This window comes from Pezoporus occidentalis, unplaced genomic scaffold (genome assembly GCF_034315485.1).
Source record: "Pezoporus occidentalis ecotype Australia unplaced genomic scaffold, CSIRO_AGI_Poc_V1 ctg19, whole genome shotgun sequence".
NCBI lineage: Eukaryota > Metazoa > Chordata > Aves > Psittaciformes > Psittacidae > Pezoporus > Pezoporus occidentalis.
The window spans coordinates 10,335,597-10,359,588 of NW_026913748.1; the positions used below are offsets into that span (position 1 = coordinate 10,335,597).

Below are 23,992 nucleotides of genomic sequence, written 5' to 3' on the forward strand. Positions count from 1 at the left end.
ATAAAAAAAAAGAATCTACATTAATGAAAGATTTCCATTTAAGAACCATCTCATTTAAAATGAAGATAGGAGGAAAAAAAAAAAAAAAAAGTAAAAAATTATGTCAGCTGTAAGTTCTTAGAGTTTGGATAAAATTGAAATACAGTGGATGAAATTCTCCCAGGAAAGTTAGTGACAAAGCTCCCAGTGATTTTCATGGGCTGAGTTTATCACCAACGTATTTAAGTAATATATTACATAACAGTGAACAGCCTCAAAGAGTTAACCTCTCTTCTTTCCCTCATATTCTGTATGCTTCCTGTACAAATACAACAGATCATTTTTTGACAGTTGTATCTGTGAATAAAGGTGGCTAAAAGGACTTCTGACTTCTTTTTGTTCTGTTTTTAAATAAAGATTGACTGTCCAGAAACTAATTTGGAGTTCATTAAACCTGAACCTGAAAAAAGAAGAGATGATCTTGAAGAGCCAACCGAAGACTGCCTGAAGCATATTGCGAGACTTTCGCAGATATGCTCTGTCTTGCTGTAAGTTGTACCCAGCCACCCCTGCTGATTCTTGGCTTGCTGTACTTAGCCTATTGATCACAATTAAATGTATCCAATTCTATGAAACCAAAATTTTCCTCTGAGAGAGTTTAGCTTGATTGATTTGAGTGGTAGCACCTCTAAATGGGAGAACAGATTGCAGCAAAGCCTAAATAAGGCCCTGGAGGTGACATTGTATTTTACCAATTTACAAAATAAACTAATTTTTGATTCAAAGGATAAGATTTTCAGGTGATGTCATTAAGTCTATATCAGCATAAGCAAGAAATTTTTGGGTTCTGTGAAAATCAGCATCCTTTAGTAATAGTATATTTGTACTTCAGATATTGTACTTAAATGGCATATGATCATTAAAACAATCTGTGTCAAGTTACAAGCAAGGAAAGAAGTATGGAAATTTTAGCTTTCACAGAAAGTGGATAAAGATAGAGTGAAACAAACCACACTATATACTGAGGCAAATTAGTATGCTCAGCTATATCTATAATATCAATTAGGATTGTGTACTGCGTATAATAACTTTGGATATAAACAGAGTGGAATTGGGAGCACAGGTGATTAGAGAGCCATTGTACCAGTCACAGTTCATTGTGTGGGTTAATCCTCCATCAAAGGCCAAAAGGTACAGTAGTTGTGCAATAACTAAATAACTTAAAGCTACATCAGCCATCCCAGTGTGGTATGATGTTATTTGTTAAGAAGACTTTTCTGTGCTGATTTCTATGTTGGTTTCTATGGTATAGATTAAAAACAGACAGCTGCATGGTTGACCAAAAGGCTGTTGAATCCAGTAGCGTTATGAATCCTGATTCAGCCATTAAGGAGGTGGGCTGTGTATTCCTGATAGGAATATCAAGAAATCAGCACAGGAAGAAAGCAGTACCTTACCAGCACACATACAAACGTGCAGCACTGACACAAAATGAACATGCACAGCCTGATTCTGTTCCTCCTGTCTGTCTGATCACAATCAGCATCTGCTGGTGGAATATATACATATAATATACATATACATACATATATATGGTTTTATATATAGTGTCACAATAGTGAATGCTCCAGTATTTGTGCTCAGATAGTCTGTCCAGTAGCTGGCCCCAGATCTCCCTATTCCCCCAGCTGCTGGCACCCAGACATGCAAACCCCCAACGTTCACAATCACTCGCTTTAGTTGCTGGTACTTGGCCCTCTTCCTATTACACAGACATCTATTTCTCCAGTAGCTGGTCCAGATATATGGCCTTCCCAGTAGCTGACTGTCAGACCCCTGTCTTTGGTAGTTGGCTCAGATCACTGGTCACCATGATCAGCCAACATCTTTTGGCTGTTGATTAGTGAAAAGATCAATGGGACTGAAGGAAATTAACTTCACCATATGGCTCTTGTGCTCCTCGCAGACCTACGCTATATGCTGCTTTATGATCTTTGCTAACGTCACCAAACCAGGCAAGACTGGGGGAACCAAGACCAAGAGAATTCATTTGTTACTGCCTTCTTGGCTGACTTCTGGAAACATTCCAGATGTGAGCCTTTGATTCCTTTTAGGATTACTGCATTTGAAATATAAAGACCAGAAAACTAGCCATCTGATATCGTGGCTGCTCTTAGAATGTGATACATCCTGCTTGTGAGCTGTGGCTCCCAGAGTAGGGATCAGAGACTGGTTTGAAGTCAGGAAGATGACAGTCTTGTTTCTGCCATCTTTCTTTTCTTTGGTCATTGTTTTTCTTCTACCTTTTACTGCTCTTTCAGCTTTTTGATTTTGTTTTTGTTTTGGTTTTGTTTTCCTTTTTGTCACTTAGCTGATCAGAATGTAGTTTGCCTACCAGCAGTCATGAGTACACTGTTGCTGTGAATTGTGATTAGAAATGCTACTTATGAAGGGGAACGAGTGAAACAGGGCTAAAAAAATTGCAGAGATGCTGCACACTTTGCTAGTCTGTTCACAGGAGAGAAACTTGCAAGTGAGAATCAGTGCTGGGGGACAGAAATTTCCATTTGCTAGCTTTGCTGCTTTTTCCTCTTTTTGCCTTTTGTCTTGTTCTGATTTAGTATTGAATATGAACAACAAAACCAGCCCAGAAACATTTAAATTCAAATTTGCCATTTCGCCCCACAAAAGAAATAATTAAAACCAGCTAACAAAGCTTTCATAGAAGCTGTTTTCTTCATTTAGCTAAACGAATTAATGAAAACTTTTAAACTGAAAACTGCTGAATTATTTAAGTTTTGAAACTTTGTTTTTATTTGTGTTGAGAAGGGAGCTATATATTTTAGTATAGCTGTTACATGGAGGGAAACCTAGATAAAACTTTACCTAAAAAAACAAACTGCTTTTTTATCAATAGAGGCTTCATAAACATCTTATCCCTAATTGAGCCAAAGAAATGTCCTTATTAACATAACAATCTTCAGATGCTGTACATATGCAAAGCACTTATACCATTGATCTTAAATGTCCTGTTATGTGTGTTACAACTAAGAAGCTTAATATCCAAAATAAAAAACCCCACACCCTACCATCTCTGATGTTTAAAACATGGAAAGAGAAAATGGCATTGCCTCTGGAGTGAAGTCGGACAGAGAAATCTGTTATTTAGAAAACCTGATACAAGGACTGATTTCTTATCTCCCTTTGCAAGCTGAGTAGAGGCTTTAGCTGCTTTAATCTGAACAACAGATTGTCTAGTTTGGAGGATGCTGTTTGAAAGCTAAAATTTCTGTTTAAAGTCAACATATAAAAGGGGTAGTTTAGCTGAACTGTCTTGCAGAATATCATCCAAATGCATAAGATTGCCAGACAGACAATAAAGTCTCAGACCTACTTTTATCTCTTTTTCTGTGTGTGACTTCTTCACACGAAGACATCTATTGTCACAATAGACATGCTGTGAATTCTGAAGCTGTTACTTGAAATGGTTACCAAAATGGCACTTTCCTTGAAATGATTACTGAAAGCCATGACAGAATTTGTATCACAGTTAGGTTCATCTTCTGCATACGTTTATGAGCTTATTCTCCTAAAGGAATGAAATAAACATTCCCTCTTGTGGCAGTAAAAAACATGTCTATCTTTGTACCAGTATTCTCAATTCCTAAATGCTTGGCAGTTCAGAATTGCAGGGAAGAAAAGTTCTCTAGTGCATGCAGAGCCAAAGGAACAACTCATTGCTATGAGCTGTGAAAGTCACAATCTCAACAGAACAGGGGTAAGATATTTTTTGGCTAAGAATATCCCAAAACATTGTAAATAAAAAGATGACCTTGAAAAGAATGTGAACACTTGGATTTTGAGCCCTGCTTACACATCTGGATAATGAAATGCTTGACGAAAAAAAAGCTGTTTACTTACTGCCTTCAACAAGGTTTCTCACACCTTGCTCTGAAATATCTAGGTCCATTTAGTCATGTACTTAAGTAGATGGATGACCAGTCCGGTGAAGTATGACCAAGAAAACTAATGTTTCTCTTGGTTTCAATAATGATTTGCATGAACTGGAGATTAGTTTGCAATCTCCAAGCTTGCTGTTGAAGGCTCTGATACCAAATTAAGGAGAATCAGCCTTTTAATTTAATATGCATGAGGCAGATATCTGAATTGTTGATAAATCAGAGGATATATAGCATAAATTATTCTGAGGCATTTCTTACTATGTTGAAATATGGTGTGAGGACTGGCCATTTTATCAATGTCATTTAGATATCTAATATCTCTAGGAGGAATTTGGTATTGAATTCTTCTTTGTAAGTAAGTACAGCGAAGCTTGGTATGCTAGGCCTTGCAATCAGACACACAAATTGCAGGGAGCTTTCTTTCACTTTTGCGAACTTGTATCTGTGCTAGGGATAATCACTGTGTGTGTACACATGGGTTCATGCTCTTGTGTACGTGTATGGATGTGCCTAAACCTTATTTTAAATGTGAATGCGCTAAAAATAGACACACCTGCCCTGAACAGTCGAAACAAGGGCAGGAGTTAAAGCTATGGCTTTCAGTGTTGTGTGTCTAGTTGTTACGGTGGTTTATTAGAGATGATGTGTAGCAGATGGATGTAACAATAATTTATCTGGTGATAACTGATCTTTTCTTTGTCTCTGTCAGAAAACCCCAGTAAAAACAAACAAACAAGACCAACAACAGAGACAGTAGAGAAGAAAAATGAGAGTGCTTAGAAAGTGAAATAACTATATATGTGTGTCTTTTTCATTTTTATATGACCTAAGGCTGAAAGATCCAGAGTATAAGTATCACTTTTCTTATAAAAGCTGGTCTGCAGAAAATGATACCCTACCCCAAGGAAAACACGTACTTGCACAAAAAGCAGTGTACTGTGTGACTTGGCCCCTCTGTACAATAACTGTTGCTACACAAAGCTCCAGGTGGTTTTAATTTCAAACTGAATTTCTAATCTTCTCTTCCAGACTCTCAGAGCAACAGAAAAGAATCTTATGGTTTTATCGTTACTACTGCAATAATCAAAATTGCTCCCTTCCTCTGGTACTGGGCAGTGCACCCAGTTGGGATCGAATGACTGTATCAGAAATGTATGCCGTGTTGAGGAGGTGGAAATTTTCTAACCCCCTGGAGGCACTTGGGCTTCTGACCTTCAGGTAAACGAAAATTAACCAAGTAGGAAAATAGCAGTAAACAAATAATCACATGCTGATTAATTCATCATCATGTCATGCTGTGGTTCACTGACTGTGCTTTCAATTCTGTCCCTGTGTCAAAGTGAAGTTATAGTTGCAACTCTTGTGATGACCTTGAACTGAATATGCCAGCAATGCCTTCCTGGCTGAGAAGGTTTTCTGTCCCTCAGGATAATGAAGAGTGTTTCATTCTCTCTAGCAGATTCAGTCAGTTTTGGTAACAAGAGATCACTTAGCACTTACATAGCGCTCTGTATCTTCAAACAACTGTACAGGCATGAAGTGACTAATGGGAGATAAGGAGGACTGAATTTGCTCCTAGATTATGACACTGTGTAAATACATACAGTCCCACCTGTAGCCTTTCTGAAGCAGATAGGATAAAACTTTGAAGTCAGTTCTCCACACTTGGAGTAAATTCTGTTGTGATACCTTGTTCTACCTTGACTTCTTACACTCAGAGTTGATTATTGGAAGGCTTTCTTGATGCTGAAAATAGTCTTACCTGTGATGTAACAGGAGATGTCAGGGGACAGAATCTGTGTCAGCAGTTACTTCTCCTCTAGAAGGAGGAGAATACTTGGGAAGTGTTGTACATTTAGTGATCTACCTCTGAAAATATTAAACATGCAGATGAAAAGGTTGAGCAAATTTGGTCTATCAAGCCCTTGCTTGTCTGGGTAAGCACAAGCTGCACCGGCTTTGCAATCTCAGTTCTGTGTTATGCATTTAGAAAAGCACCTCACCTAAAGCTTTACTTGAGAAAAGACTATATATACTCACTTCCATGTTATTAAAAAGGAGTTATTTAATAGTATAAAACTGACTATAGGCTGTCATTTCCCTCTAGAAGTGATTTCCTAAGAATACCTGGTTTATATCTGAACTATTAGCAGTTTCACATTTGTATACATGTCTTTTTTTATGTTTTGCGGGAATGATGGAAGTGAAGGTCCTGAAAGATCAGGCTCTGGAGCATATTACTGTTCCTTATTTACTGTTACTAAAGTATTGTAATCCATTTCTAGTAGGTAAAAGAGACATAGAAAGGAGTATATGGGCTGTGTATTTTCTTACACAGCATGGAACAGCAAGAGATTTTGAGTTTGTTTGTCAGAGCATGCCAGGCTTTCAGATTAGACCTTTTGTCATTTTTTGTTTCTGTGTATGTGTAGCATTTTTGCAAGTGAAGAACTGGATTGTTCTTTGAAGATGCAGCTCTGCATCAGGGTGTGGTGCAGAATATCAGTCCTGTCAGGTGCTTCACAGGATATTTAATATGACTCAGCCTGACACAGAGCTTCTCAGTGTGTAGTAGATAGAGTATACACACTTCCTTCTGGCTACCGCAGAGATTGCTGGCATGAAAAGATGGGAAGATGTCAGCACTTTTTCTCTCCTGGTGCCATCACTGGGAGTGGCTGGCACCTGCAGTCTTGCCAAAGAATAAGTACTTCTGATCAGGATCTTAGGTGGTTAGTCCCTTTAATTTCTTTCTTACAAAAGATAACATCAGTCCAGTTTTTTTGCTTCATGCTAACACTACAGAAAGAAGTTCTGTATCAGAGTGCAAATCTTCTTAAAAAAAAAATAATAAATGCTGCCCTTCATGTATCCACAATATTTTGTAGGTGCAAGAACAGCTGGGAAGCTAACCTTTGGAAACAGAGGAGCTACATTTCCTTAAGGATGTCTAGTTTCAGAGATGTCTGGATCACATGACTTAACTACTGAGAGATATATATGCAAATAGAGTGGTTTGAAGGAGAGTACTTCCGTGTAAATGTATTTCTGAGGTTTCTTCTCTTGGTTCTCTTTTTTCTCACATTTCAAACATTTTGAAAAGTAAAGTAGCACTGGATAGGGTCCAGCTTTCCTTCACCATTACCTTCACTGACTTTGGATTTTGGGCTCCGTAACAAGCTGGTTTTGAAGGTTCATTCATCTCTATCCTGTGTTATGTTTGGCACTGACAATTCGTCAATTCAGTTCCTCACTTCTGTCATCCGCAAAACAGCTCTCTGATTTCTTGTGATTACTAAGACACAGCTGAAAGATCCAAGTTCGTATAAAACATGAGTAGAATGTAAAAGAAATGCTCGTTATATATTCATGTCTATTTTAAGGACTTGTGTTACCATCAGTATCAAGTCATAGGTAAGTATAATAAATTAGAGCTGATCTCTGCCTACATCTATTGTTAACATAATGCAAGAATGCAGGAGCAGCTGCACAAAATCAGCCCAAAAGTCATCCTAGTGCATCCTGTCTCCAGTGATGGCTAGCAACAGTTATGTAGGGAAGACAATGAGAATGGGCCATAAAGACATGGTGCTGCTCTCCCATCTTCCAGTAGACTACAGCTCAAGAAATTCCTGAGACAGATTTTTTAAGAGCCCTCTTGTGTTTTTCTTCTGTGATTTTTTTCAAAAAACAAAATTGATTCCACATAAATACTCAGCTTTCAGAACACCCTTTGCCGAGAAGATCCAGGGTTCAGCTCTGTGTTGTACCATTTCTATGTGTCACAGTTTGCCACATTGTTAACAATACTATACAAGAGACCGAGAGTTTCCAATCACTCTGAGTTTTGCACGCTTCCGCTGCGGAAAGTTCAGTTTTCAGTGCCTTAAAGAAACCTGAATTTCTTCTGCAGGCATCAGCTTACTCTTTATACAGTTTAGAGAGGGTACTCAAAACCACTAGTTCCTTTTGCAAGCCTTGGGCTGGAGACTAAATTATCCTTTTCCTCAGAGCAAGAAAGCAGCATCTGTCCCCATGATTAAGCTCAAGCTTATATTTACAGGGATAAAAAAATGAAAATCACTGGAGGTATTTGCTCATTGCATGGGTTAGAAGACTGCATCACAGAGCTTAGGGGGAGATATCATGGCCCATCAAATCAAGCCCCATTGTCATGCATCTGTGTTAGAATGCTCTTTGCAACTTTCTGAAACTTCTGAATTGTTTTGTTCACTACACAGTTAAATGTACAGTTTAATAGGTGTTTCTTGTTCTTTGAGCATGTTTCTCTCACACTTTACAAGCACATTGTAATGCAGCCAAATTATAGCATATTTATGCAGTGGAAAGAAAGAACTTTCATAAATTAGAAATGCAATCATGGTGCATTTCACAGATAAGTTCAGTAGCAACCTTGCATCCGGTACTTGGAATAAGTGCATTGATTCTTAAAACTTCAGAAGCCAACAATTAAAAAAACAATTTAAAAAACAATGAAAGTTTCTTTAATCAATAAATACAAGATGGAGAGGATGGCAGGGGGATATGTGGAAGAAGATTTTACAGTCTGTTTTACCTGTAATTTCAGGGAAGGATGATCATAAGCCATTACCTAAAAAAATAGAATTTTCCCTAAGGCAGAAGTTATTAAGCTGGTTCCTCCTACTCAGCACTGCTTATTAGTGCCCTGTGCATTTTGTCATTGACTTTACTTACTGAGTTTGGTAAAAAGCCAAGCTTTAGTGGAGCTAGAGCTTTCTCTAACTGTATTTACATTGCATGGCACAGTAGCCAGGGAAGTAACACCAGTGCACTTGTTTATTCAGTGCAATTTCTTGATGACAAAAAGAAACCAAAGGCAGTGTTAGAAGCACCATCACTTATGATAGCTGAGGTTTTTAATGACCTCTTTGCCTTAGTCTTCACTGGCAAAGGTTCTGACCACACCACCCAAGTCTTGGAAGTCAGACGCAGGGACTGTGAGAATGAAAACCTTGGGCCCACTGTAGGAGAGGGTCTGGTTCGAGACCATCTTAAAAATCTGAACGTGCACAAGTCCATGGGTCCTGATGAGATCCATCTGCGGGTCCTGAAGGAGCTGGAGAATGAAGTTGCGAAGCTGCTGGCCATCATATTTGAGAAATCATGGCGGTCAGGTGAAGTTCCCGATGACTGGAAAAAGGGAAATATAACCCCCATTTTCAAGAAGGGGAAAATGGATGACCTGGGGAATTACAGACCAGTCAGTGTCACCTCTGTGCCTGGCAAAATCTTGGAGCAGATTCTCCTGGAAGGCATGCTAAGGCACATGAAAATCAACAAGGTGCTTGGTGACAGCCAGCATGGCTTCACTAAGGGGAAATCCTGCCTGACCAATTTGGTGGCCTTCTATGATGGGGCTACAGAACTGATGGACAGGGGTGGAGCAGTTGATGTCATCTACCTGGACTTGTGTAAAGCATTCAACACTGTCCCACACGACATCCTTGTCTCTAAATTGGAGAGACATCAATTTGATGGATGGACCACTCAGTGGATAAAGAACTGGCTGGATGGCCGCACACAAAAAGTTGTGGTCAATGGCTCAATGTCTGGCTGGAGACCAGTAACGAGTGATGTCCCTCAGGGATCGGTGTTGGGACCAGTCTTGTTTAACATCTTTGTTGGTGACATGGACAGTGGGATTGAGTGCACCCTCAACAAGTTTGCCGATGACACCAAGCTGTGTGGTTCGGTTGATACCCTGGAGGGAAGGAATGCCAACAAGAGGGACCTTGACACGCTTGTGAGGTGGGCTGATGCCAACCTCATGAAGTTTAACCATGAGAAGTGCAAGGGTCGGAGCAACCCCAGGCACAGCTACAGGTTGGGCAGAAAAGAGATTCAGAGCAGCCCTGCGGAGAAGGACTTCGGGGTGCTGGTCGATGAGAAAATGAACATGGGCCGGCAGTGTGCACTTGCAGCCCAGAAAGCCAACTGTATCCTGGGCTGCATCAAAAGGAGCGTGACCAACAGGTCAAAGAAGGTGATCCTGCCCCTCTACTCTGCTCTTGTGAGACCTCACCTGGAGTATTGTGTGCAGTTCTGGTGTCCTCAACATAAAAAGGACATGGAACTGTTGGAACAAGTCCAGAGGAGGGCCATGAGTATGATCGGGGAACTGGAGCACCTCCCAGATGAAGATAGGCTGAGAAAGTTGGGGCTGTTCAGCCTGGAGAAGAGAAGGCTGCGTGGAGACCTCATAGCAGCCTTCCAGTATCTGAAGGGGGCCTACAAGGATGCTGGAGAGGGACTCTTCACTAGGGACTGTAGTGATAGGACACGGAGAAATGGGTTAAAACTTAAACAGGGGAAGTTTAGATTGGCTATAAGGAGGAAGTTCTTTACTGTAAGGGTGGTGAGGCACTGGACTGGGTTCCCCAGGGAAGTTGTGAATGCTCCATCTCTGGCGGTGTTCAAGGCCAGGTTGGACAGAGTCTTGGGTGCCATGGTTTAGTGTGAGGTGTCCCTGCCCATGGAAGGGGGATTGGAACTAGATGATCTTAAGGTCCTTTCCAACCCTAACTATTCTATGATTCTATGATGTGATACTAATGCTAATATTTTGTATATGTACAGGACAACTGTTCTTACAATTTTGTGTCAGGTTATCTTGCTATTCAAATTATAAAAAATGAAAGCCTGAATGTATTCATTAAAACAAATAGCAGAATGTTTTCTCTAACCTTGTTTTTCTGGCACATCTAAAGTACATTTGCAGCCCTGTGAGATATTATGGCTAGGAATCAGGAAATCATGCTAGAATCTGTAAGCAGTCACTGAAGAAGGTATGTAATTTTCCAGCTTTGTGCATGGCTGCAAACATTCTGAAGAGAGAATTTTTTGATGTAGACAGTGGAGGTGAACTCGTGGTAGGCTTAATTTTTTCCTCGAAACTTCCTGCTAACTTCTCTGTCACAGCAGGTGCACAGGAATGGACATGCCTTTAAAGCTGTGTGCCAAACCAGAGGATTTTGAGATCAGACATTAAAGTCAAAGGGGTTTTGTACTACCTCAGTTAATCCCCTGTATGGAATAGGCAGAGTAGATGAAAATATGACTCCTCCTACCTCTCCTTGACCTCTTTTGCTTATAGCATCCCTCAGCCTTTGGTTCTCACAGTATTATTGTTGATTTTTCATGTTATGAAGCAGAATAGCTATTGAGTTTCAGTAGTTAGGATATGTACCGATATATGTGAAACTCACTTTCTAATAATTACAATAAAGTGTGATAGCTTGAAGCCAGATTTTGTTATTACACCTTTGAAAACCAAATTGATTTAGAATTTTTGAATCAGATTGTCATTGTCTTAATAGAAGCAGAATTTAAACTGTTCCCTGAGCATCTACAATGGAATGCCCAATAGAATATTTATCAAGCAGACACAGCTGGGGTATATCTTGCCTGTTTGCATCTTACTTGGTGTAAAAGGCTGTAGTTGTATATCAGTGGGGACAGCAACACAGGCTTATGCTAAGAAATAAGATAGAACAAAGCAGCGGTCTATAATTAATGTGATGTACAGAACACAGTACTGATAAAGCTTTAACACTGCTTTGTAGTAACGTACATGAAATTTAGTGATAACTTCTGTGGGGATGTATGCACATGTTCATTTAAGCACCAGAATGTAATTATTTCCTTCTTCCCCCCCCCGCCTTTAACCATTTCTAGCTTTATTGGCAATAAATATGAAGTTACTATAGCAGACAGCTATAGCAGGACAACTAACAATGGACAGCTATGTAGGATACGGCATGCTTTCTATACATAAACGTACAATCTAATCAAAAGGCTAAGCCTCTAAATAATCAAATTTTCTTTTTTTCTTCTTTTGTTTTAATGTAACAGGGAGCAAACTTTGTGTCTTGGGTGGGAAGAACCCACTAAATCATACAGGTTTCAAATGCAAAACTGCTTTCTGTTAATTTCTTCCTACTCTTGTTCTCTCATAGGATATGGTTCACCATATGGTCTCCATGACATCTTACTGCTAGTTGTTTTAGTCATGACTTCTTATAGAAAATCTATGTAAGCATTACTTAAAAGTATTTTCTGTGAGTAAATTCTACAGATTGAGCTTGCCATCAGTCAGCCAAGGCAATACCTAATGTAACTGACCATAAACTTTGCAATGTGTGGGGACGGGGTGCGTTCGCATCTTATGAGGAATGAAAATATTGCTCTTTTTTACCTGAAATTTTGAAAATCCAGTGTCCTTTTTACTGACAGTATTTGTTATCTTTCTGTACTTTATTTTAGTCCTTGCCATTTTCTAATCATCATACACTCACACAGTGTTTGCTTTAGAAGCCGTCAAAGGAATGAAAACAATCACCAACAGAAAGCTAATAAGCCCTGCTAATGTGTGCTAAAACTAAAGGAATTCCTTAATCATTTTCTATAAGTTTCTTCTCTCTTCTGGTCTAATTAGTTTTAAAATAGTTAAATGGCCAACCAAAACTTATCTGTCTATTCTTTTAAACAGTTCATAGAATTGTAGAATGGTTTGGATTGGAAGGGATCTTAACAATCATCTAGTTCCAACCATCTTGCTATGGGCAGAGATACCTTCCACTAGAGTGAGTTGTTCAAAGGTCCATCCAGCCTGGCCTTGAACGCTTCCAGGGATGGGACATCCACAGCTTCTCGGGGCAACCTATTCCTGTGTCTCACCATCTTCACAGTAATAACTAATAATAATAACTAACTTCCTAGTAACTACTCTAAATCTGCCCTCTTTCATTTTAAAGCTATTACCCCTTGTCCTGTAACTGCTTGCTCTTATGAAAAGTACCTGTCCAGATTTCTTGTAGGCCTGGTAGAACTTCATGAGGTTTGCACAGACCCACCTCTTAAGCCTGTAAAGGTCCCTCTGGGTGGCATCCCTTTCCTCCAGCACATCAACTGCACCACACACTTTGGTGTCATCAGCAAACTTGCTAAAGGGTGTGCTCAATCCCACTGTCCATGTCACCAACAAAGATGTTAAATAGCACCAGTCCCAGTACTGACTCCTGGTGAGCACCGCTCATCACTTTTTTCCACTTGGACATCGAGCCATTGACCACAACTCTGTGAAAGCAAACATCCATCCAATTCCTTATCCACTGAGTGGTCTCTCTGTGAAATCCATGCCTCTCCAGTGTAGAGGCAATGATGTTGTGCAGGACAGTGTCAAATGCTTTGCACAAGTCCAGGTAGATGATATTAGTCGCTCTTTCTTTATCCACCAACACTGTCATCCTGTCGCAGAATGCCACCAAATTTCTGAGGCATGATTTGCCTTAGTGAAGCCATGTTGGCTGTCACCAATCACCTCCTTATTGTCCACGTGCTGTAGCGTAGTTGCCAGGTGGATTTCCTCCATGATCTTACCAGGCACCAAGGTGAGACTGACTGGCCTGTAGTTCCCCAGATCTTTCTTTTTCCCTTTGTAAAAATGGGGACTTTTTTCCAGTCAGCGGGAGCTTCATCAGGCTGCCATGACTTCTCAAATTTGGTAGGTAATGGCTTGGCAACTACATCCACTAGCTCTCTTAAGACCCCCAGAAGTATCTCATGCCCTTCCCTTTCTCTGGCTTTCTTTCTTGGACCAGTTGCACCCATCAATGATTTGAGCCTTTACTAAATCGAGAGTGGGTTGGTTTTTTTTGTTGTTTTTTTTTTTTTAGATGATAGTATCTTCATGCCGGAAGGTTAACTAGCTCAAACTCCCTTGTTTCTGCCAGTCTTAATAGCATGCATTTTGTGGGACTAGAGTCTTTTTTTTTGAAAATGCAACAGAACTTAAAATGTAAAGGGAATTGCAGAAATTTGTGGTATGTTATAAGCCTCTAACTTAAAAGACGGGTCATGAAAAGCCATGCTGTTCTCTACAGAGATCCTCACATGTGAGAAAATATAGTGAGCTGTACAGTTCCATTTACCTGACAAATATTTTCCAGCCTGAGGTTGAGATAGTGCAATAAAATCAGGACAATAAAGCTGTTAAAAATGAAATGCACATCTATTTCTCATTTACAATCAAGTCACCACTGGCAGATGCTAAAGTCTCAGGAGAATTTCACTAATCCACAAGGTGCCTCAACAGCACTTAGTTTTCTGTTTGAATCTGATTTAGCTGAAAAGTACATCTAGACAAATAGCTCCCTACTGGCTACCTATATGAAAAGAATTAAAGTTGTTGCTACCTCTAAAGTATGTTGTAATCTATGCTCATCCAGCTCAAAACTGAATTTACAGAAACCATCTTAAAGTTTCAAGGCAGACCTAACAATCTACTAAGGGGAAATTTGAAGTCATGCATAGTGTGACCTATTGCTAAGAACTGGACTCTGCAGCTATTGTTTGCATATTGTTTATTTTTCAGTAGTGTCCCTGAGTGTGTAAACATGGAAAAAACTTGTAAGAAGCCATGGTCTTTGTTGTGGAGTACTCATTACCTGAAGAGAGAACAAATAAAATTGGCCAAAAGGAGAAAGCTACAGTATATTACAATGCAGACAAGCAAGTAAATGAGGGTAGCTGTAGCTCTATTTACTTATTTATTGACCAGTAGGTTTGTTTTTTTTCAAGGAAAAAAAAAAATACAGCTGGAAGTAAGTGGAAACTTGGATGAAAGCTTCCATAAAGAGTGAAATATATAAGCATTGTTAAAGGTTTTTGGCTTAAGTTGCTTTTTTTTCTAGCTAAATTATCAGATATTTTGGTAGCAACCATAAAACAGCTAGGGAAGAGGAGTGCCTTAATCTCCTGCCTCTCTGAAGCCATTATCAGCAGCCACATGTCAGGAACCTGATAAATCCATGGTTCAAATCCTTTGCAAAATTGATCTGATACAGATGAGCTGTGATACAGATGAGCTCCTCTTTCTTAGAAGAATACCCTTAAAGAGTGGAATATTGAATTTGTTGTAATACAGTCATCTTGCTTCTCTGCTTCTAGAGTTTTCATTATGTGTAAATAGTTACGTATTCATTGTAGCAAGCCCTGGAAATCAGCTGTCCTCTAAAATGAAATGAAAATGTCCACCAAATGGAGGTGTTTTTCTCAAGCCTAAAGTGATTTCTCTTGCATTGAGTCAGAGAGCCAAAAAATCAATTAATTGCATCCTATAATTGAGACTCATTTATGGATTACTAAAATTAGATTTGATACAGTGCTCAGAAGTTTGAGAGATTATTCACAGAAATTAAACCCTCTAGCCCTAATTAATTACCAGGCTACAAGATGGTGTCGTTTCCAGGCAAGTGAAGTGTAGGATTTTTCACTCAGATCTGCTTCTAGACCTTACCCTGTTACTGAGTTTTAGCAAATAAACTGATGTATATAAGCATGAATAGCATAAGCATCGTGAAATAAAAATTGAGTTATAAGTATTTGCTGTAGTTCTGGTGTTCCTGATCATGTTAAATGTTTGCTCAAATTCAAATGTAAGGGGTAAACCAAACAAAATATTGTACCTGTGGCCCTTTCCAACGCTGAAATTCAAGACCAGAGTGGATACTGCATCTGGGGCTTAACAAATTGTCAGGTAGTTAAAAGAATGTGTTAACTACCCATTCTTTCACAAATATTCAAAGCTGACCTCAGTAATTACAAGCTGAAAGAAGCAGTTTAGTAACCATGACCAACAAGTTATCAAACACTCAGTAAATTTGCAGACAGCACCAAGTTGAGAGGGAGTGCTGATCTGCTGGAGGATAAGAAGGCTCTGCAGAGGGGTCTGGACAGGCTGGAGCAATGGGCTGTGTCAAATGGTATGAGGCGTAACAAAGCAAAGTGCCAGATCTTGCACTTGGGCCACAACAACCCCATGCAATGCTCCAGGCTTGGGGAAGGGTGGCTGGAAAGCTGCTCAGGATACCTGGGGATACTGACTGACAGAGCTGAACATAAGCCAGCTCTTGCCCAGGCAGTCAAGAAGGCCAATGGCATCCCAGCCTGTAACAGCAGGGCCAGGGCAGTGATCATCCCCCTGTACTCGGCACTGGTTAGGCTGCAACTCAAACATTGTATTTGATTCTGGGCCCCTCACTACAAGAAAGACATTGAGGTACTGGAACGGGTCCAGAAAATGCAATGGAGCTGGTGAAGGGTGTGGAGCACAAGTGTGATGAGGAGCGGCTGAGAGAACTGGAAGTGTTTAGTCTGGAGAAGAGAAGGCTCAGGGGGACCTTATCTGAAAGGAGGTTGTAGTGAGGTGGGGGTCAGTCTCTTCTCCTGAGTAACAAGTGATAGGACAAGAGTTAATGGCCTCAAGCTGCCCCAGGGGAGGTTTAGGTTAGGTATTAGGAAAAATTTCTTCACTGAGGGGTTGCTCAGGCATTGGAGCAGGCTGCCCAGGGAAGTGGTGGAATCACTGTTTCTGGAGGTGTTCAAAAACTGTCTAGATGAGATGCTTAGTGACATGGTTTAGTGGTGGTCTTGGCAGTCCTGGGGTAATGGTTGGACTTGATCATCTTAAAGATCTTTTCAAACCTAGTTGAGTCTATGATTCTATGAAAATCTCATTCAAGAAGAGTGACAAGAGCCATGTTTCCCAAAGGAAACTAACCTGTAGGTGTTTCATCGCAGTGCCTATGCATTTGAGCTCATCATTATTCTAATCACATCTAGAGATACTTCTGCTAGCTTAGGTGTAGCCCCAGTTTTGACTTAGAGCAAATTAATTCTAAACCAAATATTAATGGTTGAATTTTCTGGAAAGGTTGGTATCAAAATAATTTTATTGTTCTTTGTTAAGTTGTAAAAATGTAGGCTTTTCATAATAGCATTGCATATATTCAAATGTTGGGTACTAGTAAAGACAAACAGTAACTAAGTAGTATTTTTCTGCTTGACTTGGTGCCTGCATAGGGCATAATTTACTGTTCAGTAACCTGTTGAACTAGGTGAGAAGGGAAAAGGAAAGACCATATTATCTATACATGCTTGGCACACAAACCTGTAGAGCAGTCGCGTAATTAGAAGATAGGATGATATGAAAGGGATTTTTTTCTTTTAGTATGCAGTCCCCCTTCAAATATGTTTTGTTCTAAATAGCCATGTGAATATTCAAGTAACAGTTTCATGTTCCTAATAGGTTGCCTCGAATAAATAAATAAATAATCCTGGCAAGATAGGCTAATTTGGGGCTATCATGATAATTTATTTATAATGTATTCCCTCTATCCCCATCAAGGCCCTCTTAGCATTATACAAACAATTATGAACTGTATTAAAAACATAATCAAATATGTACCACAAGAGACAAACAAAATAATAAAGTTAGACCTGAGCTGCATGGTTAAAAGGGGGTTGCAAAGTGCTAGAGGTAGCAGCTGATTTCAGCACTGAAAGCGAAGCCTTTCAAGCAAGTCCAACTGTTAGCTGTTTTTTTTCCAAATATCCACTTCTTTTGACAGCCTATAGTTAATCTGGTGATCAAAGTGTGTGTATTGTTCTGCTTCAGCTTGTTTTATTGAACTTAAAAGCTCAAGTTCAGAGCTGCAGGTGCCATTATACGTCTGAGCACTTACCTTTATAATTTCTTCTCTTTCTCTCTTGATAGCAATGAGTAGTCATTGCTGCAAACGTGGTACTCTCTCCCATGTTTCACTTCTGATTTATTTTTCTAGTGGGTATGTTGTTGTCAAGAGGGGCTGGTTGGGAAGCCTGGAAGAGAAAAGTCTGGTTTAGTGTTGAGTTCATAAAGCAGTAATTCTGGTGGCTGCCTTACACCTGCTGCCATACATGATGGTTCTGATTTCAAAGGAGTTTCTCCAACATGAATTGACAGGGTAATCTCTGTCCTTCAGCTGTCATTATTATGTATTCCTAGACTGCCAAATCAGAGAGTTTCAAAAGAGCTTAATAGCCATATCAGTTCAGAGGCAAGGCATTCACTGCTTTATGTGGGCAGGTACTTGCCCTCAGAGAACTGGATCAAAGCACAGCAGCTCTTTCAAACATCTAATTGATTGTAGTGCTGTTTGAAGACATTTTTGCCTCTTAGACAGAGATGACCATTCTTACGACTCTGGTAACTGAAAGGTCTGAGTAAACATTTCCAGACTGCTCAGGAGAAGACAGGAAAGATTGGATAAGCTTCAAGTGCTAACACATAGTTAAGGGTGACAGCACATAGCAGACATACACAGAAGAGCACGTGTTTCTCTCCTTGTGAAAGCGGGACAGTAGCAGAACAGATAACTGTGAACCAATGGAGGCAACTTCTGTGTACATGAAATTCTCCCTTTATCACGATTAATGTCACAAATGCAACACATTTAAAAGGTGGCAATTGTTTTTGTATTTTTTTTTCTGAAAAAGTCCTTAAAAGATTATTTTTCAGAAATGTGTACAAAAACACTGTGTACTTTTTGTCTTTTTTCTGAAATGAGAACAAATGTTCTGTTAAGAGTCAGTTTTGATCAGTCAGGTTACATAAAGGTTTCATTCTTTTTCTTAGTTAAAGACAATGTTTTGACCAGCTATATTATCCAGCCTGCTGTCCCTTTTTTACTCATTGCTGCTACACTGTGTTTTCCTCTTTTATCATTTTTGTGGTTAGAGCTCCATCACAAAATCTATATTAGGCTACAGCTACTCTGGCTTCAACCAGAATTTGTTAAGAATACAGCTTATGCTGAATGCTCAATCATTTTCCCATCAGAAACAGCTTTTTCACTGACTTGGTGTGTTTGTGGGGGAAGGTGTTGATTTTTCACTGAATTTTCCTTTAGGAAAGCTAAAAAGCAAACACGTTTTCCATTTCAAAATCACTTCTGTTTAAAAAATATTTTTTAATGTATTATGATATGAACCAGAAAAGCTGACATTGGAATAAATTATCAAGAATGAACCATTTTTATGTTGGAAATTTCAAGCTTTTATGTTGCTGCTCAAAAAAAAAAGAAGTCCTCAAGTGACTGTTAAAAAGTTCTCATGGCACAGAAATTTTCTATTTCAGGTAAGTACGAGCAGCAAAAAAAGATCCATAATTTGCTTCATATCTCAGAAAATTGTAATACATGATAGCTCAAATTAAAAAAGGTATTTGCAGATCAAGGTGGTTTTTTTTTTTCCCACTGTAACAGTCAGTCCAATTAAGTTATCCGCTATGTGTTTCTTGACTCTTGCTACAGTAAAGCAAGTGAATTGATCTTTTTTCTTACTTCATTTTGAGAAAAAAAGCTTGTTTTCTAACATTTTATATCACTGAGAGCTCAGGAGAGTTGCAGTAGTTCAGTAGCTCTTAATGATACCTATTTATTTTGCTCTAGTTTTCCAGATAAAGATATTCGCAGAACAGCAGTCCAACAAATAGAAAATATGTCAAATGACGAATTGTTGGAATACCTTCCACAGCTGGTTCAGGTAAGGAAGAAATTGATAGCCAAAGAATTCTTCTGTCTGGATCAATAACTTCATTAAATATTTCTTATTCTTTCTGTTTGATTGACACATTGTAAGAGGAATAAAAAAAAATGTTGGTCAGCTGATGCAATGATTGAATTAACAACAAGGCTGAGGTATAGACTTGTTTTTCACTCAAGAGAATGTGAGTGTATTGGCATGTTCATTGAGCTTTTCTGTATACTAAAAGGAGGTATTTTGAAGTAATAAAAACAAATAAAAACAGTATCTGAACAAGAGAAATATTTCTATGACCACTAAACCAGGGGCTGGTGGTCGCAGGGCTTTGTTGCAGTCAAGGAAGCAAATGGTGTTTCAATAAATCACAGTTTTCTTAATATCACATATAAGTGGAAAATCCTTGTCAACACAGAGTAACCAGGGAAATTTCGGTATGGAATTGCCTCTTTGTAGATGTACATTGTATTTCAATAGACTTTAATGTTTTACAAGTTATGGGCCCACTGCTTCCAAAGCAATCACCTTGTGGTTGAGTAGTTGTGTTGCAGTTAAGGAGAAACTATTGAAACTTCTATCCTCTTACTTTGTAACACTGTGTGCATGGATTGCTTACTATTTTATGTTCCAGAGTTCCTCAGGGGGTTTTATATATTTTAAAATGTATATTTATATAAATTACACATATATACACATATCTGTGTAGATGTACATGTATCTGTACATAGGTGTATATGTATACATGTGCTAATATAGATATGTAATCCACTAATCCATTACTGTGAAGCAGTAGAATCTGTACAGCTTTATAACTTTCACAAACTGGCGCACTTATGCCACCTTTCACTTTCCACAGCTTCTGTTTCACAAATAAGTTTATTTGGCAAACCAGGTAATCTGATATAAATTTAAATATAGCATTGATAGTTTTAAGTGGGGGAAGAAAAGCTACGTATTTACAAATATGCTAACACAGCCAGAATCAGGATGATATCTGTCTATTTTACAGGTCAGTGGCAGACACTTGTGCCTGATGTTTCTTTCTCTTTGCATTACTAGGGAGTTCTCTATATGTTGGATTACTTCATTCAAACTAAGGACTTTCTGATTAATTTTGTGATAAAGGGGAGACAATAAAGCCAACATACAGGTGATTGTTATTGTTAATTAATCTGCTAGGTGCTCAAGTTTGAGTGGAGTCTTGAAAGCCCTTTAGTGCAACTCCTGCTGAATCGTTCTCTTCAGAGCATCCAAGTGGCCCATCAGCTTTACTGGTAAGATCATTTACCATAACTACCGTAGTAATTTTCTGTTACAGAGAACTTTATCCATGATTCTTTTTGTTTAAAACAAACAGAAAACCCATGCTTTTGCTCCTTTTCATTCCCTTTTCAGTACTGGGTATTGGTAAATTGCATAAAACACCTACGTGTCTCTACCTTCATCCTGCCCCTGTGTGGTGGTGCATCACCCTTTAGATGAGTACTATTGACCAAATCTAAGTCTAAGACTAAGAGGAGATCCAGCTGCACCTAGGTTCCATCAGGAGTTTAGAAAGCAAGGAGGTCTATTTTGAACCTCATGATTCAACAGGAGGGTCTCCTTTGCCCTTTGTGCCTTTGATCTCTGTATCAGCCATCTTTAGCTCAATTTTACCTCAGTTTTCCTCTGTATGCTTCATCCACCTAGTGAGTAATAGAGTGAACCCTCCATTGAATTCTGTTCAGTCATGCCTTTATAAATCATATTAAAATTGCTCTTGCTAATACCTCCAGTGGTCGTTCTTTGAACGACCATAAACCACTCATTTCATAGCGCCCTGGCAGGAAGAAGGGGGGAAGTTCCATTCACTTAAGTAAGATATCATTTGTATTTTTTTGCATTTTCTGGTTTGAGCCAAAAATAATCTTCCTCAAACTTTGCAAGTTCCAAGCAGCATTGGCTTACTTATAAAGGATCCTGCTTTTTTGATTTCACTGATCTCTCCTGAAGTTGTCAGACTTCTCATGTGTCAAAGTGTCTCTCAGTAGAGTTTCCAATAGGTCCTTTTCATGACTGTGAAGATCTACTACTCCTGACAGTAAGTGCTGTTCACCTTACTTCTACAATGTAATGACCTCTCTAAATGTATTATTGCATGCAGTGGTTATTCTGGTTTGCCGTGCTGTTATGTCAAGGCTCTCTGAATAGGAATGTGGCTTTCTGCCATCTGAGCAGCTGTCCTATGATGTGAAAATCAAACTCTTGGTGTTTTGGTTTTTTTTTCCATGTTTAATAATGATGGATGAACTGAGCTTCCATTTACAGTTCAACTGGTTTAGACCCCTTAAAGCAAAAGCTTTCCTCCCTGCACAGGAAAGACAAGAACTTGAAATGTAATTATTTGGTTGATGAAGTGTGAGGTCGAAAAGAGCAGAGGTCATACTTTCATACCTGCATGATCTCTGGAAGTGTTAGTGGGGAGAAAACAGAGTTATTAATGTGTTTGTTTCACTGAAATTAGTAGGATAACAATAAAGGAACGTATCTGTCAAACAAAGAAGAAACACATTTAACAAGTCATTTTGCTGGCAGTGCCTGAAATAGGCCTAAGACGGTTTCTACTATCTTACATTAAACTTAGTTATACTGGATGTAAAATGTCCAGTCTAGAGTTCTTAAATGTGCCCAAAGATTTAGTAGTTTTCCTGTGCAATTAGAAATTATTTTGAGATTTCAGTGGACAGTGGAAATATCATCATTTTTTTTCTGTCTTCTTTAACACCTCTCTTCTTCTTGGAACTAAAATGGCTAAGTATCTGTGGTCATCTTCCTCTTTACTTTGCAGCACAGGTCTTTGTAGGTCCCCATTTCTTTCCCTAATTTTGCTCAATCTGTCTGATACTGTAATCTTGTGTAATACAGAGCAGATATTCTATCCTTAATAATAGATGTCCTTATCTGCCACGGTACAGTTTAATGTGGCAAAATATATTTATTTTATATACAGCTTAATATATTGCACAGCTATTCATACAAGCATAAAATAGAATACTTCTAACTGTTCACTGTATTCTCTGCCTTTCAGCTGATAGTAGCCCTGTTCATGCTAGGTACCTCTTTTTAGGTTTTTTTTCAAATATTTCAGTCTAAACTGAAAACTTTAATATGGCACACATCTCTTATAATTTTGCCTTTTTTTTTTTGCTTAAAATTTCTCTTAAAATTTTGCTTTTTTTTGCTAAAATTTTCTCTTAAAATCTTTGCTTCTATACACTTTTTTTTTTCCTTTGGTTACTCTGTTCCATCATGTTCTTCAGTAGAAAACTGTTTTCTGCCTAACATTTCATTTAATGTAATTATTAATATTCCTGTTCCAGTATTATAAAAGACAATTTCTCAAGTCATAAATTCTACTAACAAAATTTAAGAGTAATTTCATAGTTCTTACTAATAAAGCCTTAATTAAGGTTTTCTTTCACAAATTGAATTCCAGTCTTCATAAAATTTATGGAAAACAGAGGTTTTTTTTCTATTTATTTCTAAATAGATTTTAAAAGAACTTCAATGATCTAATAATGTGGGGAACAGGTGTGCATGTACAATCATGTAAGATTAAGAACTTTTAAGAAACGCAGTTATTCTCATGTGTTACATTTTGTTTCATTACCAAATTAGCAATCAAGAAGGACAGACTGGGACAACCAAACTTTAGTAAAAAGTTCATACTTATTCTTAGTTCTAGTGAATGACATTACTATCCCACTATTAAATGTTACAATATTCTGCACAGTGTGACCGCCCAAAATAAAACATGGAAAGAAGACTTTAATGTAATTCAGAAAAATGGTGATGTGATTTCAGAACCACAAGGGAAAAGTCAACTGATTTTAACTTCCATGTTTTACAACAGTACTGTGAATGCAGAAACTAGTTACCAGAAATGGTGTTGACTGACAACATTAACTTATTTTAATGACAAATATAATAATATCTCTGTGATTTAAAATTTACTCAATTTCCCTGCACATCAGAGATAAGCAGCTACCCAACAATGATATACCAGCTCATCACCTTTTTATTATTAATGTGTAGGTGGTAAATTGTCAGCTCCTTTCCATCAAGCAGTGATAAGTTTGTCTGAAGATTTTATTTAAAAAATATGGGACAATAATAGGCAAAGGGGGACAGAACAGATAGAATATTCAGTTTTGGGGTACCTTTTCAGCTGTTGTAAATTAGTATAGCTTTTGTCTGTTCTTTGCTTCCATTTGCTGCAGATTTTTTCCATTAATTATGCTAAGTAGAGTGAAAAGGTAATTGATCTTACACCCTCTGTGTGTGGGTGTTTTTTTTTTCTTATCATGTGTAACATTTCCCCTCTCTTGAGGAATTTGGGCCATCTGCTTCCATCAGTGTTTCAGTTCTGCACTGGTACTTTTGAATGCACTCCCCTTCTCAAGGCGACTAAAAATTGCTCATGCATACGCTGCCAGCACAGGATCCTTGTGCCACTTAAAACTCATTTTAGTCTCACTTCAGAAGATTTCCTAATGCCCATGAGGCAGGGGGAACATTGACCCTGCACCACTACCTTTTAGAAATTCGCTCTAATTCTAGTTTTGAACAAGTTTCCCATTCCGTGGAGCTATGGTAAGAAGAGAAGTTAT

At 38.6% G+C, this 23,992-nt stretch overlaps 1 protein-coding gene across 1 annotated transcript in view; it reads left to right on the forward strand.

The window, feature by feature from the left end:
• The window catches only part of PIK3C2G (phosphatidylinositol-4-phosphate 3-kinase catalytic subunit type 2 gamma), a 206,402-nt gene that overhangs the window by 72,135 nt on the left and 110,275 nt on the right, over positions 1–23,992 (forward strand). The window contains exons 15-18 of the mRNA XM_062616746.1: positions 397–527; positions 4,971–5,159; positions 19,253–19,346; positions 20,523–20,617. Of these exons, the coding sequence (XP_062472730.1) occupies positions 397–527; positions 4,971–5,159; positions 19,253–19,346; positions 20,523–20,617 (509 nt within the window). The remainder of the gene's footprint in view (positions 1–396; positions 528–4,970; positions 5,160–19,252; positions 19,347–20,522; positions 20,618–23,992) is intronic.